Source organism: Cyprinus carpio, chromosome B2 (assembly GCF_018340385.1).
Source record: "Cyprinus carpio isolate SPL01 chromosome B2, ASM1834038v1, whole genome shotgun sequence".
Taxonomy (NCBI): Eukaryota; Metazoa; Chordata; class Actinopteri; order Cypriniformes; family Cyprinidae; genus Cyprinus; species Cyprinus carpio.
This window is the reverse complement of record NC_056598.1, coordinates 18,502,402-18,518,364: the sequence shown is the minus strand read 5'-3', so window position 1 is coordinate 18,518,364 and position 15,963 is coordinate 18,502,402. Positions and strand designations below refer to the sequence as shown.

Sequence of the window (15,963 nt, the reverse complement as noted above, 5' to 3'; positions counted from 1 at the left end):
CGTTAATCTGCGGAAAGAGTTATTGAAAAATCCCTACCACTAATGCACAGACGGGACAGTCTGTGGTACAAAACAGTGAAAAGTCTGCTGGAGTGAATGCTACTAGCATACTCTATACTCTCTTCATGTAAATTTATTTCTTTAAGAAATAGTAGTAGGCCTACAAATAGTATTTCAGTAGTAAGTAATAATAAGTAATTCAGTCCAATCAACTCTTATGGAATGCCTCTCTGCCAATCAGCTTCGAGGACAAACTGTTGAATATATAAGTAGACAAACACACACATCTACCCACCATGCCACAGCAACAACAGTGTTTTAACTTTTCATTTTCACACTTAGAAAATTGTAAAAAAGAAAAAAGACTGAGGGTTTGAGAAGCTTGAGCAAGCGTAATGTTGCTATGTTTACTTTATCAAGGTAGGTTTCTGTTTATTTGGATCCCCATTAGCCTAATTGACCATATAAATGCACTTTTTTGTACATGTGATTAAAAAAAGAGATACGGATGAATAACCTTATCACATTCTCGTGGGAAACAAATTCTGACTTCTCTGTTTTCAGGACAGTTAAATACACTTGCCACTGGCAAACAGGAAGATGTGGTGAAGATTACTTATCAAATGCAAAATCATCTTGTGAAAAAATTAACTCTTTCTTTCTGTATTTGTTCATGTATACTGCTAGTGACATAACATTCTGTATTTCTCTCAAACACTCTTATGTGAAACGCACACACACACACACACACACACACACACACACACACACACACACACACACAAAATTGCTCCTTTTGATCATTGTGATGATAGTTTAGTTTCCACACTGTCATTGTCCAACATAATCATACATACTGAGAGGGACATACATAGAGCTTTCCTGAGAAGACCACTGTGCTGAGGCAGCCGAAAACTGCCTAACGGTGATGAACAAAGAGCAGTGACCAGCATCACCAGGTCTCTATCACAATAGTCCTAAAAACAAAGAGCCTGCTTTCCAGAAGGCCTGAGCACAATAAAGAGGCATGCACTCTTAGCTGTTGCTGTTTAGCAGAAGGGAGGTCAGTGGATATTTACGCTTGCATTGTGGTCATGTCTATGGACTGATAGTGGCCTGTCACTTAAAAAGCATCAGGACAGGAATGCCTCTGCCACGACGCCGATCCTCCTTCCTGGGCCAGGCTGCTTCCGAGCGGCCCGGCGGTGTGGGCCACATGAGTGCAGCAGGCACCTCTGCGCCTCGGGGAGTGTTTGTAGGCATGGCTCCCACCGGAGGAACCAGCAGCCTGGGTGCACGTGTGTCCCGCAGAGCTCTGGGCATCAACAGTGTGTTTTTGCATTGCCTTAGAAGCACCAGTATTCCTGTGGTGACCCAGCCCAAAGATATTGGCCACCAGTTTGGCTTCGACAGCCTCAATACGTGCCTCCTGGAGTACCGCGATAAAGTTCACGCTCTGGAGCAACTCAACCAACAACTGGAGGAACAGATCAGACACTGCTTGGATCGTAAAGCCGTCAGCGCCGGGACATGGACTGGCCTGAAACAAGACTGGGAGGATGTTTATATGCAGGTAGGAAGATGTTTGACAGGGTTGGATTAATACATCATGCATATGGCGCTTTTCCACTGCAGTGGAAACACAAACTGTGCCGATCCGAGCCGTGCCATGGTATGCTGAGCCGTGCTGAGCCAAAACCAAAAGTGCCAATAGAGGTCACACAGCAAAAAAAAAAAAAAAAAAATTTATATATATAAAAAAAAATATATATATATATATATATATATATATATATATATATATATATATATATATATATATATATATACACTAAATGATTTTTCATTTATATAAAATTTTTATATATAAATAAATGAACATATATACAGGTGTACAAGCGAACCTATTTCTTCTTTCTCTCAGGTCAGTGAGGCTATCCTGGACAACGCTAGACTTATGCTCCAGACTGAGAATGTTCAAGCCAATGCAGAGGACTTTAAAGAAAGGTGTGGGTGTGCTTAAAATAGAGCAACAGATTTTAATCATTCCACTAGCTTTTATCTGCATCAGCAGATTTCCTTTAAATGTTTTTATGCATAATTGTGTAGGTATGAGAGTGAGCAGCCTTTCCGTAAAGCTGTGGAAGAGGAAATTAACTCTCTGTACAAAGTCATAGATGACGCAAACCTGACCAGGATGGACCTGGAGAATGAGATTGAGAGTATGAAGAATGAGCTGATGAATCTGGAACAAAATCACATTGAGGTGAGATAAGACCAGTTCAACAACAGAACCCTCTTCATGAGGGAGATGTTTCAGTGGTAAATTAGCATCTTCTTTTGCTCTTCTTCAGGATGTTAAAGTGCTCTATAAGCAGATATCCGGCCATGAGGTTGATGAGCCAGATGCTCCCACTGAGACCAGCCTGGACCAGATTCTAGCTTTCATCCGCTCCCATTGGGAGAAGGTCATTGAGAGGAACCGTGCTGAGACTGATGCCTACCTGGAGTGCAAAGTAAACCATTGAACACAAGCCTATATAGACTATTTTATCACACAGTGCTCTGCGATTCTTGATTCTAAATGTTTTTGCACAATGACCACCAAACTATATATAACTTTTAATGAGTTTTCATTCTGTAATTTCTTTCATTTCACATAAAATACTTTGAAAACATTTAAAGGTCATTTAATGCATTAGGTATCAGGAACAACATCATTTATGAATCTTTTTCTTGAGCACCAAATCTGCATATTAGAATGATAATAAATAACATGAAATATATGAAAATAGAAAACTGTTACATTGAATACTAATATTTCACAATAATTCTATTTTTCATATTGTAATTCTATTCTTATATTGTATATTTGTGAATGTGCAGCAAGCTGACAGTGTGAAGAGTAAGCTGAGTCGAGAGGAAGAGGAGCTTGAGAGTCTGAAGACTGAGTGCAACGATGCTGGGTGCAAGATTCAGAGTCTGCAGGCCGAAACCGAATCTATTAGAGCTCTGGTAGGACAACCTTCTCAAAGCAAAGTTCATAAAGCACAACAGTATTCAAAACCCTAGACTGAACTATGCATGATCCCTACAGAAACGAGGCCTGGAGAATGCTCTCAACGACGCCAAGCACTGGCATGACATTGAGCTCCGAAATCTGGGCTCCGTTGTCGGAAAGCTGGAGGCTGAACTCAACGACGTCCGCGGGGACATCGAGCAGCAGCGTCGTGACTATGAAACCTTACTCGACAATAAGATGAAGCTGGAGATGGAGATCGGAACATATCACGGAATCCTGGATGGAGAGGAAAGCAGATTCTACTCCTCAACGTAAGGCTTGTTTTCAATGCTTACTACTGCAGACTCAATCTTCTTCCTTGTTCCTTCCGTAACTTCTTAGAAAGATTCCCTAGATTCAGTTTCTGTGATCCCAGAATCTCAGATCTCTCAGATAATCACAATGTTCTTCTATACTGCAGGTTCTCCGGTTGTTCTTCAGTCCCTGAGGGACGAACTGATCCCACATCTGGACCACAAAGCAGTCCACAGACTGAAGGTACTGTTTCCCTCTACAGAATATAGTTCTTAAATGATCTGATTGTATTGTGAGTAATAGGTTTAACATTAACGATGAAGATTAAACATGTTTTGATCTTTTCTATCAGGTTCTAATGCTCCTGTTGCTCCAGAAGAAAGCAAGCTGGATTGATATATTTGATTAATCCTTGCAAAAAGCTTGATTTTCATTTGTTTCTCTTCACTTGTAATTTACACCATCTGTAGACTACATGATTACTGTGCAGGTTAGAAATAAATAAAAATATAAGGCAAAAACTAAAGATGCACTCATAAAATATACATTTTTATTGAGCATTTAGCTAAGATTTTATATATGAAGACTAGCCTCTATGATTCCATATTCTGATCCTATGTGCCTATATCCTATTTTACTCCCACGGGTAGCAAAGCCAGAAATGATAGAGTGGGAAATACGAATAATTGACTATGGTCAAAACTGAAGCTCCTTAACACGATAATAACACCTTGTGGTTATAATGACACGTCTATGAAACAGCCACTTAGACATTACTTCAAATCCATGTTATCGTTCTGAACTATCATTTCTTTGTTTAGGAAATCTTCAAATAGCAAGTTTACTGCATGCATGAAAAAAAAAAGCTCAAAGCTATAACAAAAGTCAATAGGTGACTGACATGTCTAGGACAAATACATAACCATATTTTTAAAGAAAAAAACAGTCCTGCACTTACACTGAATGTTTTTTGAATATTTAATTTAAAAAAAAAAAAAGTGCGGTCTTGCAACATTTTAAGAAGTGACAGTCTAGAATAGTATACTAAAATATAGTTGCATAAACAGATTTCCAACAGAAACTTCATATTTAGGGTTATTCATTCAGCAGATACAGCAGATTTAATTTCTCTGGTCTCGTTGGGTCTCCAATGACAGAGAAGCATCCAGCACAGTAACGGGCCGGTTTCTTTGTGTTAACAGAACTGGCTCTTTTCAGACGAAATCCAAGACTGCTGACCCTCATGTCCTACGAACATCAGCATAGCTTAATATTCCACATACAAACAAATAAGTCTGATTATGTCACATCATAAACACTCTTCACACCTGGGAGTTTCCTAGTGTTACACTTTCTGACGGCTGTGGATCTGATGGTTGGATCAGTACAGGGGTCTGTAAGATGAAAAACAAATGCAATGCATCAGTTACAGTTAGTATTGTCAATACCAGACAGTTCCAATTATACATTTTGGTTTTTTTCTAAAAGAAAAAAAAAAGATTCTTATACCTTTTGAAGTGGCTCCATAGGAAAAGCAGCTGAGAGGTTCAGCACAGAGATGATCAGCAACAGCAGCAGTAGGGCTCTTTTCATGTCCCCAGTCATCTTCAGTCTCATACTAACAGTGACCAGACAAACGCCTGTTTAATTAAAACACCACTCAAAGGGTGGGACCCAAAGCTGTTGTGCGTCACAGAGAAAATTACAGCACAGGGCGGCATCGTGTCCTTAAAATCAATGTTTATTTAAGACATTTAGGAATTACGTGAAAAAGAATATTTTAGTCCCACACAAAAGATCTCAGTTAATGCTGTTCCTTCGGGTTTAATGGAAATGTTTTAAAAGGGTACAGGGCGGCAGATTCGATATTTGTCCCTGTTGAGCTCTCCCATCTCATACGGAGGTAGCCGAGGAATATATTCAAACACATACAGACATGTGATCCATATATATATATATATTAGATTTCTGTAAAACGTAAACTTGATTCTTATTTATGTGACAAACTAACATGTGCAATGCTATAAAAAGAGGACAAATTACAGCTAATAATAAATTAAAAGCAGAAATACTGCATCACAATTGGTTAATACAAAATAAATCATCAAATATAATCAGCAGAGAAATGCAGTATTGGTAATATAAGAAGAAAAATATAAACCGTGTTAAAAATTCACAGTCAGTAATTCTAATTTCAGATTTGTTATTTGAAATTAAAAGCATCACGTTGAAAATGTATACGTCTATACAGTCATAAAACATAATTTGGATATTTTTTGCACAAAACGTGAGGGAATGTTCCATTTAAATCTTCACACTCATACTTCAATAAGAGGATTTGAAGCCACTATAGTGACTAATCCTTAAAGCACGTGTCTGACAAGAGTCCTACGTCAGTTTCACTCTCCCTGGTATGTGTGCTGGTTCTCAGAAACACACAGGACAAATTGAAAAGTAAAAGCAAGACATGGGACTGGATGGGTGCACCACAACCCATCTATACAGGAAGCAGAGCTGGTGATCGGTCATCCCCAAATTGAAAAAGAGCGCCGTTTCAATAAAAGTGGTGAAATCAAAATACAGTCCCATGTAAAGTGTAAATTCATGGCACATCTAGCAGATGTTTTGCACAGACACATAAGAGGTCAGTTGCTCACATTAAATTTCCATTAATATCCCAAATAAAATACGATTAGTACTTCGAAGTAAGAAATATTCTTGATAAAATATCATGTCTATCCGCATTAATCAAACCTTCTTGATTATACTCTCCCAATTATGGCATGGTTTAACAGTGGTTAACTTTCACCTGTCTAGAAATCTAAATTGGCTTCCAGTTTTGAGGAACAAAATTGCTAATTTATATGTATATATGATTATATTCCCCAACAACTGACGCTTTAATGGGCCTGCTATACCCATTGATCTGATAACAGTGCAAAAGTGTGGTTTTTAGCAGAAGTGTGCCCCATTTCCTGTAAATGTTTTCGTATGTATTGTATGAATTCTATATTTGGTTGTCAAAAAAAAAAAAAAAAACGGGACTACATCACCATTAAAGGTGTACTGGCATATCTGCTTTAGGCTTTTTCAAAAAAAAAAAAAAAAAAAAAGCCTGAAAAATAGTACCTCTGATACAAACATGAGAACCAAGGTTCATGAATGCATTTTGTAAGACCACACAGTACAAAAACCTGTTTTTTTGTTTAAATAATTAAAATGCCCTTATGGGCTGAGGGAGACTGTGGCATTAAGCGGGCTGTAAGGGTATACAGCCCACCCCTACCCCGCCTTCATGGCAAACCATCGGTGCCATAAACATCCAGCGGTTCGTTTCTGGGTCATACATTTCCATAGAGCTGAGATTGGACTGTCCATCATAACCTCCCACTGCATAGAGTCGACCACAATTGGCCACCAGAGAAACGCGACTGCGTCGAGTGTTCATGGCCACTAAGTGGCTCCACTGATCTGCTACTGAGCTGTACACCTCTGCACCACTGAGGAACGCAGAGCCGTCATAACCTCCTGCCACATACAGACTGCTGCCCAAGGCTGCAGCACCATGCCGACAGCGCTTGTTTATCATGGGAGCGACAGGATGCCATAATGCTGTATGATGGTTGTAGTACTCCACCTAGTGGCAGAAACATGAAACAACAAGGTTATTTTTTTCAAGGCCTATAGAATTTCACAACGTTATATTGTAGCATTTTGTAACTTCCATCCTGAAAAGACCAGGAAAAACTGTGCAAATTGCATCCTCTAAACTGAAAGATGTTTACTTACCGTGTTGAAGATCTGTAGACCATCATGACCACCTGAAACATATATTCTGCCTTCAAATACAGTAACACCAGCAGCACTGCGGCTTGCGCTCATTTCTGTAACTATCGTCCATCTGGTAACAAACACGCATAAACACATGAAATCAGACGCATTCTGATTCCGAAGAAAGCTACAATAATTGTTGAGACAGAAAATAAATGAACACCTAAATGGATAGTTTAATAAACAGAAAAATAGGGCTGTCACAGGCCTAATACCAGTGAAAGGATTTTCAATACCAATACCAATCTGCTATTGAACACGTCTTTACTTAAAACATGAAATATTTATATATTAATAAATTAAATGATGAAAATAAATATGGTTTTTAATAAGTAAACACTTAATCCTTTAAGTAATCGGTTAGTAATACATTAATTTTACACATCTCTTTATTTAAAACATATAATAAGAATAAGAATGGTATATAATAAAAATATAGGTCCAAGTAGTAAGTAAGTAATAAAATTAGGAACAGAAAAACAAATCATTAGAAAAGGAATAAATAATATTAACAGCATTATTATTTGATAGACAGTAGCAAACCTATTAGGCAGCATTTACATTTTGTATCTGCTCAAATATTGAAGACGGTGTAATTTTGAATTAAATATAGTTTGGCCAAGATTAAATAAACATTTAATTATAGTGTCGTGTGTAACAACAATGGTCAAGTTGTTGGCGCCCTCTGCAGGCTAGAAAGTGTATCCACAATCATTGTTACATTACAAGTAACGATTTCAAATTCAACTGATTTGTATGATGTTAATGTAATAGTTTTTAAAAATTATTATTAATGGTCTCTTTTACAATATAAATGGGCACACATACTATTACACTATGCATTTTAATGTGTTTTATGTATGTTAGCACGTTAAATATGTATTATTCAAAATTATCATAACATTTTAGATATTATTGTTCCTCATTGTTATTATATATATATTTTAAGTTCGTCTTCATCTTTTTTTTTTTTTAACAAAATCTTTTCCCTTCCTAATTGCTTGATAAACAAATTAATGTAAGGTGACAGCCCTACATTAACCCTGAATTTTACTTGAAGAATGTATGACTTACCTGTCAGTCTCTGGAGAATAGCACTCAACCGAATTTAGAGAAGATCTGCCATCATATCCACCACACACATATATATGCCCATCAACTACGACTGTCCCCATTGCACTAATGCAGAACCAAGAGAAGAAATACCAAAAGCATCAGATATATATCACATGTACCAAAAACTCTTTGTAAAACCTTAAAAAAAAAATGTCAATTCTTTCTCACTGAACAAGTCAAGTTAGCTTTCCAAAGAAAAATATTTCCCTCACATATTAAATATGACAATTTGAGGATTTCCTACCTGCGTTGAGTATTCATGCTAGCAACTTTGGTCCATGTGTCAGTTTCTGGGTTGTAAACTTCTACAGTTCTAAGCCGTGATTGACCGTCGTAACCACCAATGGCATAAAGCATCCCATTCACGACAGCAACACCCACTCGACTGCGGGCTGTGCTCATAGGTTGGCATCGCTCCCAACAGTTTCCAATGGGATCAAATACTTCCACAACATTTAATGAGTCACCTGTGCATAATATATTGACTTAACAAAACCTGACACTCACATATTGCAGTAACTAGCACATGAGGTTTTTAAAAGGACAACATGAAGAAATAGATACCAGCACTATTGAGGCCCCCAACTGCATAGATTAAGCCTGCGATGGATGTGCAACATCTCTGTCGGGTCTTGTAGGCTGGGAGATGTGGCCTTCGCTCTGGCATCAGATGGTAATCTTTCGCCTCATCGACAAGGTCCCTGTTAGAGGAGTAAAATTCAAATGAATCCCCAAAAATGATTAATCCCATATCCTTTCAAAAGTATTACTAAGAACTAAAACTGTTACACAGAGTTAGTCATCTCAGTGAAAATCAGTGATTCTCTTCAGAGATTTTGTTGAAAAATATGATTTCTATAGATTTGGATCTGCAAAAATCCATTAATGTCATATTTTGGATGTGTTTTGCCAAAAGGTCCAATTATTGACCATAGGTTATATTAGAAAGAAACATATTTTATCTAAGAAACTTGCCTGCATTTGTGGCAGCAGCGTACAAGCTCGTCTTGTTGGACTCGGTCAGCAAGGAACTGAGGTCGACATAGAGGCAGACGGGTTTTAGACATTAACTCTGGTAACTGTGACTCCCGATCTTCACGTGAATGTCGTACCCAAGCAAGTATGGCCTCAAACACCTACAAACAACAAGATCAGGTTTTCTCTTTAGTAATGTCTCAAAAGAAAATACCCAAAACTATGACACAATGAAAATGTCTGATCTACATCCATTCATTCAGCAACATCCTTTCTTGCCATTACAATGTCTCCAGAGACTCTGACCTGCTCCTCTGCTTGGACGTTGAGCTCATCACAGCCCACAAGCTCAAGCACCTCCTCGGGCCGAAGGGTCAGGAACTCCTCAGACATGGATACCTCCACAAAGTGCTGGTGAACAAAGCTGTTGGCTGCATCATAAAGCGTGGTGCACATCATAGTCTCTGCAAACTGGCGTACACCAAGGCAATTCTTTGGATGCAACCTGTAAATTAGGAGCAAGTCGGAACAATGAATCTTCTGAATGAATCACTTTAATAACATAACCTGACAGAGTCTTGTAACAGTTATTACATAATGGTCTGTCATGCTTTTCCAAAAAGCAACTATGGTCGAAATTTCTGTCATTAACAATTAAGTTCAGTGGAACTAGCAACCATAGTTACCTAACAATGCTTTTGGAAACCGCACACCTGATTGTGATTATATCATGTTATCACTTTTATTTAATATAATATTGATATATATATATATATATATATATATATATATGTGTTATATATTTACTGTTTTTACTATATATATATATATATATATATATATATATATATATATATATATATATATATATATATATATATATTTAGTAAAAACAGTAAAATTGTGAATTATTACAATTTAAAATAACTGATTTCTATTTGAATTTATTTTAATATGTAATAAGTGCAAAGCTAAATTTGAATATATTTTAATATGTAATGAGTGCAAAGCTAAATTTTCCAGTCTTCAGTGTCACATGATTCTTCAGAAATCATTCTAATATGTTGATTTGGTGCTCAAGAAACATTTCTTATTATTATAAATGTTAAAACAGTTGTGTTGCTTAATATTTTTGTGGAAATAATTTTTTTCAGGATTCTTTGGTAAAATTAAAGTTTTTAAATTATTTGAATTCAAATAATTGTAATTATTGTAATTATTAATTGTAATCTTCTTTGAAACCGAAGTAGAAGTCTTTACTGTTAAATTCTGATCAATTCAATGCATTCCTGCGGAATGAAAATATTAATTTCTGTCTTGCCAAAATCTTACTGACCCTTTGGTCTTATGAAGAAATCAACTTTACCTCTTTTGTAAAAAAGTGCAACAGGCATCTTTGACATTTTGAAGCTGCAGGAAACTGGCCCCTATCAGGAGGGCCTGGACGTTTTGTTGGTCTATGGCTATGTGTCCATTGTAGGCAAAGTTTATTAGGGCTTCAAGTGCACTGTTTAGAGGCAAAACAGAGATGAAAACTTTAATGTACATTTACAAACAACAAAAATAAGAGTTCTCAATTGTCCCTTTGAGGTTTGTATCTTCACCTGGGGTCCATGCCCTGCATGACGATCTCATCCTGTTTGCATTCCACCATGTCATTGGTGAACATGGCATGGAAGTATGGAATAGAAGCAGCAAGGACTATTCTGTGAGCACTGAATTTGTGCTCTCCTACCTGCATAAACACAGACATAACAGATACAGAAATCATCTCACATACACATAAAAAAATCTCCTGGTTCAATGTTGATCATTACTGAGGGCCAACTGAAAAATCTGAAACATTACCACCCAAATAAAAACAAATTATGACCTTTCTTCAGACAACAGACAACAATTTCAATGAATAAAGAAGCAAATGTGAAAAAATGGAGCAGTGAGCAAGATATCCATCTTTTTCATCAACGTGAAAGTAAACCTAAGGGCAAGACTAATAAGTTGATTAGTCGCTATAGAGAAATAACGAGAAGAATAACAACAACCACCAGTGTGTTCATAATTAAGATAATACATTAAAATAATATGGTAAGACAACCCAATTTTTTTATTTTGTATAGCTATAAATAGCTGGACACAGATGAGACCAGAAGCTAGACCCATAGAATTTACAAATGTCCGCGCCCGCTCTTATGGGAAGAAAAAGGTGGGTACTGAAAGTGCACCATAATGCTCAGCATCATCTGTAGTATATGTCATATAAGCCAGCTGTTAGTCAGCAAAGACATGCATACAGCAGGTCAGGTGAAAGAGATAAAGAGGATTATTGCTCTCTGTGACCCACATAAAGGGCTGATGAGATCAGAGACTGAGCACAGCTTTCATCACCTGATGCTTCTCCTAATGCTTCTTTATACAGAAACATAATAATATATATGCAGATCACTATAAAACAAGGAGGCATCAGCAAACCACCTCTATTTTTATTCTGGTAAAGAAATCTTTTTCTGAAAATTTGCCCCATTGATCACTGTATATTACATATTGTATATGCATGTAATATAAAATATATAGGAAATATATACACATACATGTTTACATTTTTAAAAATGTTATATTCTGCATCTCTTTTCTTCTACATTTCTGTTCATTCAGTAATACTAATGTATTTATGTTCCCTGCAGTTACTGATGCATGCTTTATTTATGTGCTTTTGATCAATAAATCTTAACTTGACTCGAAGCAGGCCTAATTTGGCATGTTATAATGAACCTGAAGAAGTGGATCCCATTTGGATCTTGAAGCTTCTGGAATAACAGAATACAATTATTGTAATTTTACCTATTCACAATTATTTTACTAACTTGCTCGTTTAACACATTACCACCTCCTAGTTTCTGTAAATAGAGAAGTACCAGAAATATCTTCGTCTAAAAGGGTACATTAACCTTCGAAATTTGTCTGGGGCCCTTGGTGTCAAAAAGGTTGAGAACCACTGATGTAAAGAGCTTATAGACACTATAATGTCTGATGTAAAGAGCTTATAGACACTATAATGTCTGATGTAAAGAGCTTATATACACATTGTAGTAGTATTTAGTCAGACTAAATAATTATATATATAAAGCAATGCCAGAGCTAGAAACTGTTGTTTAAAATAAGTCAAACAGATCAAGATATGTTGGCTGTCACAGGTGTTTCTATTAAACTCAGCCTAACAATATAGTTAAACATTAAACATAAGGAAGTGACAACTTCTTAACAGACCATGGAAGGCGAATTCACAACCAAAGTCGTTTAAAAAAAATTCTACAGGTTAAAATAATAATAGCAATAACTGTAGAATGTATTGTTTCTCCTCCGTGTTTTACTAGTTTATGATATACAGTTCATGTGCAGCTGATGAGGATGTTAGCCGCACATGCTAACTAAATAACACTAGAACAACAACTCACTCTACAACTGATACAAAATATACAAAAATCTATTTTAAGAGCCATCTGCAATGACACACATTAACAAACGACCTTACAAGCTGGAACATTGCAGCTCTTTCTTCTGCTAACAGTGTCTGTACTTCACTAGCCTCTCCCAATGCTGACAGCCCAGTGCTACTAGGATAGCATTTCACCAGCAAATTAACCCCAACAAAGAAAAGCGCAGTACTTTTAGAGTAACGTCACACAGTTTCCCTTGTCGTCGGATCTCCTCCATCACTGCATATCCACGAGCGGGCAAATCCTCAACAGAAAAATGCATCAAATCTTCTAATTCTTCAAAAATCGTGTCACCCATCGTCATTGATGGACTGGAAACGACACTTTTTGTCCAAACCGAGACGCCGTAGCTTGAGCTGTATTACTAAGAGCCAGCCCTCCACCGGCGGTGTCAGTTCCCTCTCATGCAGGGGTTATATACAGCTCAAAACAGATTTATATGGATGTACTGGTCTTATTCGTCTGATTCACATGTACATCATGGCTTAGGTTGAGTTTAGACTACAAACCAGACTACAGTTCCTCACAGAAACCCACGTGACAAAAAGATAGTGGCTGAATTCTAATATAGGATAGGCTACTGTTTCTGCCATATAAAGATAGGTCAGCCTTTTTAGGACAATATTTTGCTAGTATAAAGCAAAGGACAGATGAGTTATAACATCTTTGTACTATAAAATGGAGGGTTTTGTCAATCATACAAGTATCTAATTATTGAGCAAATAAATTCGTTTAGTTAAGCTATACAGTTTTAGCTTGGAGGTAGGTCTCTTGAAGGATCTTGGAGACGTTGCCACAGTTCTTCTGGATTTAGTGTGTCTCAGTTTCTTCATGTGATTCCAGGCAGACTGGATGATGATGATGAGATCAGGGCCCGTATTCACAAAACATTTTATCTTACCACTAAGAGTTCTCCTAAATAGCAGTCTTCTCTTAAAACCTATTCACAAAGCTGCTGAGACAAACCTTTACTAAGGAATAGAGAGAAGTCTAAGAGAGAAGTCTTGAGCTAAGAGAAAGGTCGGGGTTGACCTCGGTGCTATGGATGATGTCAGGGTGCTTACTAACTATGCCCACAGTGATTGGCTGAAAGTCTGTCAGAGATTTATTCATAGAAATATTGAGGAGCCCAATATTACGTTGCCATATTCAAATAAAGGTTTAAAAATAAAACTGCTAATTGTCACATTCAATTAAAGATTTTAAAATGCAGGCTACGTTTCACTAATTATATGTATATGTATAATTCTAAGTATATGTTTAGCTAACTGTCAGCCTCTGGTTAATAAAAACAGATATAATAAAGGAAAATTTGGAGTTGGGATAACCTCTAAAACCAAAGGTGATACCTTTTTAAAAGCTCATTATCATCAAATGTTTTTAAAATGTTTATATTCTGAGGCAGATTGCCAACAAACAGCCATTTAAGGATAGTTTGTGGTTTCATTTTAGTGACTTCGGAGTCCTCTTCACTACTCCTAACCTTTCACAGATTTAGGGGGTAGTTTTGGAGCTAAAACACTTTGTGAAATACTCTTAGAGCAAAAAATTAGGAGTCCTAAATTTAGCATTTAATCGCCCATTATTTTTATGATTTTCTTCTAAATCGGTGAGTTATGAGCTACGTTTAGCCTTAAGATGTTTTGTGAATACGGGCCCTGATCTCTGTGTGGAGCACTGGCTATTGTCAGAGTCCTTGTGCAAACAAAAATCTCACTGGACAAAAGATAGAAATAACTGACTTAAAACCATTTTTAGCTGGTGAAAATACTAATGTTCTAATCATTTTGGCCACCACTGTAGTCGCCAGCACTGATTCCTTAGACATTAGACAACTTTACCTACCATTATATTAAAATAACACTTCCATTTTAAAAATTAGACTATTCTTAAATCAATAGAATGTTCTTAACATAGATCTGCCATTTAACATAGTTACCTCAGTATTTATTTTAATAAAATTATGGCATAACAAATTTATCACTACTACTCTTAAAACTGTTGGTGCTCATAAAGTAATTACATCATATAGATTAAAACAAATAAGAAATAATACAATTAATCATATGAATAAGCTCATTCTCAGGCTAGGAACACTCAAAAAGCAGAGCAGATATTTCCACTGTCAGGTTGTCATGCTTTTGCTAACATTTTGGGGGGAAAAAAGAAGAAGAAAAAAAAAGAAAGAAGAAAAAACACCTCCTGGAAAATCTTCTGTAAGCCCTGATGGACTCCAGGATACTCGGACTTGTGCCCTTGTTGTGTTTTGTGTCAAAGCAATGCAGAAGTTTGTGGCAGAGAAAACTGGTTTTGAAACAGTCAAGTTGATTGTCTATGACTCTTCTCAAGTTCTCCATATTCTAGTTCCAACACATCTTCAGAGCTGTATGTGACTAGTGTCGTTAGATGATTGTTTAATGATAGACATTTGAAGTTAATGAGTTGCATGAACAAATCATTCTTGTTTACTCTTAATTATTGAAAAGGACTTATTCCTGTTAGGGTGACAAAAGCTACAGCCCGTACATGTGAACACACAACCAACACAAGTACCCATGTTAGCTAAGCATATGTCAGATGTTAGTGTTTTATTAGATATTCATTTGTTACTACAAACCACAAACTACAAACTTGTTACCAGCAGGTGGCGCAAAATATCCAGTAACAGATGACTGAACGTTCCTATGAATTCTATTTACAAAAATAAACAGAGAACAGACAGTCATTCTGGCAGACGTGAACTGACAGGAAAAAAAAGTTTTTCAGAGCTGTTACCCCAGGGAGAATTTAGTAGAAGTGCTTTTCTAAGAAACAAAATTGAAGATGATTTCAATGAATTAAACTGACCGTAGTAAAACTTTTTAGAAAAGCAAAACAATGCATAGAACCGATGTAAGTGGGATACCTGGTCAAATAAACTTTTAGTATCTGATTAATAATGTGGTAAAAAGTGAGTATTTTCATATATGTTAATTTCAAACAAAATATTAAAGCGATGTTCAAGTACAATTGCTGAAGACTGGCATATTAGCAACAAATTTATTCATACTAGTAGTAACTTATGCAACTTCTGCATTTTGGACACTTAAGACACTCTTAAAAATGTCTAAATGTCATACTGTATGAAGTTTCCCTCAAGTTTCTTAGCAGAGTCAGGTGTAGTAACTTGTAAATAATAATTTATCATTTAAAATAGAAGCAGAAATGTATTTTTGTCACGTGTACTTGTAC

At 36.5% G+C, this 15,963-nt stretch overlaps 2 protein-coding genes across 2 annotated transcripts; one reads left to right on the top strand and one right to left on the bottom strand.

Annotated features, from left to right (window-relative positions):
* The first annotated feature begins 530 nt into the window (after window positions 1-530).
* Window positions 531-3,842, top strand: LOC109102743 (phakinin-like). Its single transcript, XM_019116110.2, has 8 exons — window positions 531-1,573; window positions 1,925-2,007; window positions 2,110-2,266; window positions 2,355-2,516; window positions 2,887-3,015; window positions 3,098-3,333; window positions 3,483-3,559; window positions 3,669-3,842. The coding sequence occupies exons 1-8, from the start codon at window positions 1,145-1,147 to the stop codon at window positions 3,710-3,712; spliced, it is 1,317 nt and encodes a 438-aa protein (XP_018971655.1). The 5' UTR covers window positions 531-1,144; the 3' UTR covers window positions 3,713-3,842.
* A 1,197-nt stretch (window positions 3,843-5,039) lies between these two features.
* LOC109096632 (kelch-like protein 18) lies at window positions 5,040-13,132 on the bottom strand. Its single transcript, XM_019110251.2, has 10 exons — window positions 12,902-13,132; window positions 10,843-10,973; window positions 10,605-10,745; window positions 9,545-9,743; window positions 9,239-9,399; window positions 8,828-8,964; window positions 8,508-8,730; window positions 8,222-8,326; window positions 7,106-7,217; window positions 5,040-6,953 (listed from the first exon to the last, which is right to left on the bottom strand). The coding sequence occupies exons 1-10, from the start codon at window positions 13,034-13,036 to the stop codon at window positions 6,567-6,569; spliced, it is 1,731 nt and encodes a 576-aa protein (XP_018965796.2). The 5' UTR covers window positions 13,037-13,132; the 3' UTR covers window positions 5,040-6,566.
* Between the last annotated feature and the right edge of the window lie 2,831 nt (window positions 13,133-15,963).